Source organism: Pyxicephalus adspersus, chromosome 1 (assembly GCF_032062135.1).
Source record: "Pyxicephalus adspersus chromosome 1, UCB_Pads_2.0, whole genome shotgun sequence".
Taxonomy (NCBI): Eukaryota; Metazoa; Chordata; class Amphibia; order Anura; family Pyxicephalidae; genus Pyxicephalus; species Pyxicephalus adspersus.
Genome location: NC_092858.1, coordinates 176,870,354 through 176,877,635, shown reverse-complemented (window position 1 = coordinate 176,877,635; position 7,282 = coordinate 176,870,354). Strand labels below are relative to the sequence as shown.

General features: G+C 44.6%; 1 protein-coding gene across 2 annotated transcripts in view; it reads right to left on the bottom strand.

Annotated features, from left to right (window-relative positions):
• LOC140321698 (uncharacterized) overlaps positions 1–6,446 on the bottom strand; it is a 13,926-nt gene extending 7,480 nt beyond the window's left edge. Inside the window, exons 1-4 of one of the 2 annotated variants that reach the window (XM_072398482.1) lie at positions 5,910–6,446; positions 2,510–2,740; positions 1,770–1,862; positions 98–271 (exon numbers count right to left, since the gene is read on the bottom strand). In XM_072398482.1, coding sequence (XP_072254583.1) covers positions 98–271; positions 1,770–1,862; positions 2,510–2,740; positions 5,910–5,991 — 580 coding nt within the window. In that variant the 5' untranslated portion in view covers positions 5,992–6,446. Of the gene's footprint in view, positions 1–97; positions 272–1,769; positions 1,863–2,509; positions 2,741–5,563; positions 5,673–5,909 lie in introns of those variants that run through there. The other variant, XM_072398483.1, reaches the window with a different exon arrangement.
• Positions 6,447–7,282: the final 836 nt, after the last annotated feature.

Here is a 7,282-nt window from a genome sequence, read left to right as displayed (position 1 = left end):
ACTATTTGTTTCAGAATCTTTTTTTTCTTCATTTCCCTTCTCTAAAAACTGGTGCGTCTTATGGTCCGAAAAATACGGTATATTATGTATATCTCACCTAATAAAGAAGAGGATGATGTTACGGATGATGATGTTGATGATGCAGCTTTATCAGATAAGTAGTCGCTTTCTTCTGACATGGTCCTTACCCCTCCAGGTTTATAAGGTAAGTAGTCACTTTCTCCTGACATAGTCCTTACCCCTCCAGGTTTATGAGACCTCCGATAGAATCCTGCAGAGAGAAGACATTATAGGTGTGACAGGTATAGAACTTCTATACAAAGATCAGCAAATCTGGTTTACATGGTTATACGTTGCCATAATAAATAAATATTAGAAAATGATTATAAAACTGATTTCAGATAATTTTTGTACATTACAAATAATATTTTAATGACTAATATTCTCTGAATACATGATGCATTCTGAACTCCTAGAAAACCATATTGGAAGAAGAAATCACAATAATGTCTCCAGGTTCCAACCTGGGAGCAGCTAAGTCAGACAAATGGTTCCTCTGACATTGGAAGAGAAGGTGAAGGAGATCCAGAATAAGACAAATAAACATTTATAGAGCGCAGACCAATATGATCCAATGGGTAAATAATATTTCTGATCCCATTGAACATTTGGATATTCCCTGGGTCACTAAGCTGTTATTACCTTCTATTTATTTGACGCCATATTATTCTGATCATCGCAGTTCAACCAACCAGAACCCTGAAGGAAAGCCTCCTCTGGTGGTGATTAATAGTATTGCAGTCTGAGGGTTAAGCATTTCACTACCAATCTCCCTCTAGTGGTGGGTGGTGGAATTGCAGCATGTGGTAGACTATAATACCACCTGGTTTCTTCCTCCATAGGCATGCACAGCCAAGGTGTTCAACCGACAGATCATTACATAAACTCTCTACAGAATAAAATTGTGTATTTTTTGCGATTGGATACAGGGGTATCCACTCACATGAGACATGTATTTCTTAGTAAATGTCATCTGTAAGTGGGAACAAAAGTAGAAAGCTTCCATTCCTTGCAAATAAGGTTTAAAGAATTAAAAGTTTGAACAACATATCCAGAGAGGCTAAAGGGGACATAGGAGGGATAAGGTGAGATGGAGCTTTGTTGGGATATGGAGAAAATGTTAACATATTCAATGTGAGACACAAAACCCTTCCGGGGAGCAGTAAAATAATCCAAAGATTGGATAATACTGAGGTGAGGAAAAGCCAAGCACTAATAACCAGCTGAGAATGCTGAAGACAGATCACTGTGTATGGAGAAACACACAATGACAAGACTGAGCGCAGCAACACAGGGGGCCGATCTGCACCAAGAGACTTCCCTGCATGAAAACACAACAACTATGGCGCCGCAGCAGGAGCTCCGGATTGATGATTCCATATTTGTAATATCGGAGAGAAGGCAGTTTGTCCAACAAAGGTCTAGAGAGCGGTACAAGGATGAGAGTCTGCAACCAACAGTGAAGCATGGTGGAGGTTCCTTACAGGCTCAGGGCGGATTTCTGCACACAATCAGCTTTCTTAGCCCTTTCCCTGCTGGGACATGTAGTGCAATGTAAATCAGAGGCAGCCCCAGCACCTCCTGGATCCCATCTGCTGCCTTCATGCAGGAACAGATAAAGAGGCTGAATGAAGGGAGAAGTTAGAATTCTATACACAGCAATTACTATACTATATAAGTATTATAACATATGTGTTTGATGTACTTACGTTTATAGAACATAAACCCTGCGATGCTGCGACAACAAACCAGAATAGCAGCCATAATAATAATAATAATAATAATATAAATCTGGGTTCTTCCTGTAAAATAAATCAGAAAAGGATATTGGAGTTACACCTCCCAGCTTCCTCTACTAATAATACAGAAAAGAGAATCTTGCAGCATAAAGAGCAGCACAAGTGGTCACCTGGCAGGTCATCATACAACCCCAGTACTAAATTGGGGATGAGGTGGGGTAAGTCAGGGAATATATTGCCCCATCCTCTGGCCTGGCCACTGTGACAGTAAAAACTGAAGGAGCCTCCCCAAATGTCACTAAGAAATGACTAAGCAATGACGGCTTCCTGCTGAGAGCCCCAATTCCTAGAAATATGTCCACCTAGGAAGAAACAGCCCGGATATTACCGAGCACAGCAGATGAATGGAATAGTTCCAGGCCCATTATTTACCCCGGTGCCCCATACCCAGTAACCCTAATGGATGAGCTGGAGAGGTCTTTATATCCTCACCCAGGTCCCATTTTTATTATTTCATGGTTGGACACAATTATAAGGCCGGATATATTTGGTATTTATTCAGTCCTATGATTTCTATCTACAAATCTGCATTATAAGGAGTTCTGTGGCCCCGGCAGTAATAAAACCAAGCTTGGTGTCCCCGTCTATTAGAAGGCTATATACCCCATGATGTGCAGCCATTGTATGGACATGTGCCATGTGTGTCTCACCTGGGGAGATTCTTATAGATTCCCTCTCCTCCGACCAGCCGTCAGTTACAGTACAGATCAGGGCCACATTCTCCTTTGGTCGGGGTGCAATGTATTTCTGGTCAGTAGACAAGATTTCTTCTCCTGCTTTGTTTAGCCATTTGTAGGTGACGTTAGGTGTGGAGGACTCACAGTGCAGGATAATCTCCTCCTCCGTACTCCGATCTATGATAATAGGTTTGTGTACCCGATCTGTAAGAAAACATCAGATATCTATAAATCCAGGACCAATGCTAATAAAGAGAAAATCATTCACAGCAACCAATCACAAAGTAGAAATGCTAAGCGGGCCAACCAATGGGGAGCAGAGAGGAACCAGTGGGGAAGCGTGGAGGGTTCACAATTACCCCCCCATGACAAATACCCTCAGTGTGTGGCAGATAGGGAACCGTGACACCAAACCTACTACAGATTAGGATTCCTTCATGGAGGTCAGGAGAAATCTTTGTCTAGGAATGGACAGACAGGCAGAAGGGGGCTTTGTTCTCTCCAACTTATAACATGACATTGGGGAGGAGCGCACCTTCTTTAGGAGCTCTGCTGCTTCCTCACCCAGCAGGCACCCAGGAAGCCCTTCTCTATTCATGGCCATACAGAGGAGAGAGGGTCTCCAGCCATTGCTGGTTCATGTTACTTTCTGAGCCAACTCTACTGGGTGCAGGTGGAACAATATGGTGCCGGCACCAACCTTTCACTGGACCTGGCTGGGGCAGTCACAATGTGAGAGCTCAGCAACTTGTCATCTTTCTGGTCTGGATTTACTAATCTGTCCTTTCCTTTAGTGGCAATTCTCCTCCTCTCCCCTCACCAGCATCCCAACACATCAGTATTCCCGGAGACTCTGATTTAGAAGATAAAATGTTCCACTTTTAATAATCAGGCGGCCGGGTTTTATTGCAGAAAAGGACAGGCGATGTTCCCTCCTCAAAATGAATTCTTCTTTGCCTGATCGCTGCGCCTTCTGTCAAAAATTTGCTAAGCTTCACAAGAACAATCTTCATAGAGAAAACCTATCTCTGGTACTCCAAGGCTCTCCTGTGGCAGCAAATAGTTACTGATCCGTACCGCAGTTCTGTAACCTCCTCTCAGTGTGATGACAGCTCCATGTAAAAGCAAGCGTACAGTGAGGGCCGGCAGCCTGTCAGTTCTGCTCCCAAAAGATGGGGAGTGGAAAACATACAGAGAATAAAGGGATTGATGCCTGGACTCACTGACCGATCTCTTCACACAAAGCCCAAGACGTTGTTTGGTAACAGCTAGGCGGCTACTGAACAGTGCTGGGTGGTGCACCTGGCTAGAAGGGTCCGGGGAGAACTCTGAAGGGTGTAAAATGGCCAGCGGAAAACAGAGGGGGAGCAGATTATCCAAAGTAAAGACTGGCAGAGCACCATTACAGGGCCTGAAGGGAAAGGAGTGGGAAAGCCAGACCCATATTGAGTCTAGATTCAAGAATATATTCTGGGGGGGGGTTCAGCTGATCTCCTAGGGGGAGAAGAATCAGAGAGATGAGTTTTCCCCAGGGGCAGGAAGCACAAGCACTGGGGAGGCCCATGGGAGGCTTTTATTGCCCGATTCTTGCACTTCCTGCAGGGGGCAGAACCTTCTCTCACAGGAACCATCCTGGGGGGTGAAGAGGTAAAAGAACTTTTAGCTGCCAAAGCTGCCAGCACACAATGTTTCTCTATAAAGCTGAATGCTCAGTGTTACCCGGGGTTGGCCAGGCCTCAGATACTAAATCTAAAGGCATGTAACAGAGAGTCACTAAGAATATCAGGGAAAGTGTTTAAAAGGCTCCAGGGAAAAGAAAATGTGAATATGATGCATAGGTTTTGAGATGAAAACCAGGTACTTTAGGGCCCTGGAGCTGGGCACGGGAGTGAAAGGCTGGGTTCCTTGGCCCAACCCAATCCTGACTGGGATATGTGCACCTGCACTCAGGTGCAATTTAGAAGGGAATTGGTCAGCAAGAGGCTCAGAGAGGCCAGAATGAATTCCAGGCTAAGAGAGAGCCAGAGTGGATTCCGGGCTGAATGAAAGCCAGAGTGTTACAGGCTAAGAAGAAGCCAGAGTGGATTCAAGACTGAGAGAGAGCCAGAGTGGATTCCATGCTGAGAGAGAGCCAGAGTGGATTCCAGGCTAAGAGAAAGCCAGAGTGTTCCAGATTCCAGGCTGAGAGAGAGCCAGAGTGGATTCCAGGCTGAGAGAGAGAGAGACAGAGGGTTCCAGGAAAGCCAATAGCCAAACAGTACTACAAAATTGTGAGTGGAACAGTACTGATATAGTGAATGTGAAAGGCCCAGCCGGGCTACTGTCTATTTTCACAATTTTCACCTTTATGTTTCACTAAATTTACGAACTGTACTAGAGATGTAAAAACAAGGCAGGCGCAGCGTGACGTCAGTGTAGTGTTAAGTTGTATGAGGGAACGGTTACCGAGCCGTATGCTTCAGTATTGTTTCTACCAACAGTCACCCCGCTCCGCCAATATCGATTCTCTCCTGATTGTTTTATTTTATTTGTTTTTTTCTCAGATTCTCTTTTAGGTAAGTATGACCTTAGCTGTGTAATTTCTATAACTGTTTTATATAACGACATCAAATAGTTTGACTTTGATAAATATCATTCCTTGTTAGGTCTTAGATTGGAATGAAATAAATCCATAATGAGTGAGAAAAAGCAAACAAATATTTTGCATCTCTTTAGTAATACCAAAGATAACGGAACTAATGATAATAGTAACAATAGTAATACTTCACCTAACCGTGAGCTGATCAATGAATCAGAGCCGCCACAGTCTGTGTCAGCACCATTAGGAAGATTATTATTATACAAATGTATTTATCTTTTTATTTCATATTAATGGTCTGCGGGATTTAAAATGATGAATTTAGTGGTCTGTGAGGTCCGAAAGGTTGGCGACCGCTGGTATGGAGCATTGGTATCAGAGGAGGTCAGCTTCAATCAAACATTTCCCACATAATCATTTCATGGAAGATTCCCTTCACACAGACTTACCGAGCACAGTGAGGAATATTTCTGTTTCCTGAATATCATTCTTCACCAACACCTCTGACATGTAGGGCCCCGAGTCCTCCTTCCTCAGATTTCTTATGGTCAGGCTTCCGGTTCCGGTGGTAGCTGTGACGTAGGCACTTTATGTATAATTGCATTTTATAATTCTTTATGTTCCCATCTAATACCTTAATAACGGACCACTGCACCCCCACACAGTGTCAGTATGGAACCACAGTGAGGGGATTGTCATAGAACCGTGAGTGCTGACATCTTTACTATTCCGTACAACGATCAGACCAGGAAGATCTCAGTAATATTGTGCAAATCGGACAGAAGGAGAACTTACCACTGACAGATAATTCCACTCTTTTATCTCCGTGATTTCTTTTATTGGCAGCTCGGCAGTAATAAACCCCCTGATCCTCCATGGTGACCCCGGTCAGGGTCAGGTCCAGCTTCCCCTGTGAGATGTCTCCGGACAGATTGGCTCGTCCTCTGAATTGGGGGATTTGGTTGGAGAAATCATTCTGACCTTTCCAGAACCTGAAAACCTGCAAATCTCCTCCATGTTTCCCTTCCTTCGCCCAGACTATTGCCAGATCTTCCACTCCGTGTATAAAAGGAAACTGACATGGAAGACGAACATCATCATAGAGAGAAGATCTCACTGTGACCTCTCCTGTGTAAAAAGAAATAAATCACAATGAAGGTTTTGGTATTTTCAGGTTTAGTTGCCATGTGTTGTGTAGACAGGCAGCACCTAGTAGGACTTCATCACATTTCACCCAACAACTCCGCTCCTCAGTCCGCCATATAACCCGACCTTGGCCACCCTAACCAGTTACCATCCGACCACCATACCCCCCCGCTTCCACCTTGTATACAACTTACCGACCCCTCACCCCTTGTTTTCTACCCCTTATCCCCTTACACTGGAAGCATGGAAGGGCCGGGCTCTCTCGTAGTGTTTCCAGTACTGCTGTATATACATCTCTACCATTTCTGTGGGTGACATACTGGGGGAGCTGGTTGGTGTGCACGGCCTGTATCCCCCTCATTGTGCAGCTTTATTCCCCCTCTACATACAGATCACAGGGCCGGTTACTTAGCTGGGGGTCACCCTTTACTCCCCCATTACTAGAGAACAGAAGAGAAATCTCATCATCCGTTAGCTGAAGGCTCAGAAAATGTCTGAAGGATCTTCAATAACCATCACAGCCCCGTGTCTGCCAACCCCAACAATACGAGGGGGAGGCCGCCAGGGACCCAACACCCAAACACAAGTCCCTTGGTATAAGCAGTGCGGGGGTGCAAACACCTGTACATTGGGAAGACCAAACAACCCCCCAACAAATGGACCACCAACACAGGAGGGGGAACTCTGCAGCTTCAACAAATCCAAAATCAGTCAGACGTCACTGCAGATTTCCTGTCCTGTGTCAGATTGACAACAAAAAGTCTTCCATGTAAATTAGAGTGAGCGGAGACATTAAATCCCAATAACAATAAATATCTGACAAAATACTGGAAGAGTCTGGTGCTAAAACAACATAAATAACCACCCCGTCCTTAGCAGGTTCCAGCTAAATCCAACCTCAGATCAGCAACACAACATATCACACCATTGTGTCATTTATATACCAAAGTCACCATGCAAGTACCCCCTTACCCCTCCTATAGGAATGAAGAGGGAAAGTATCAGCCGGGTGCTGCCCATCA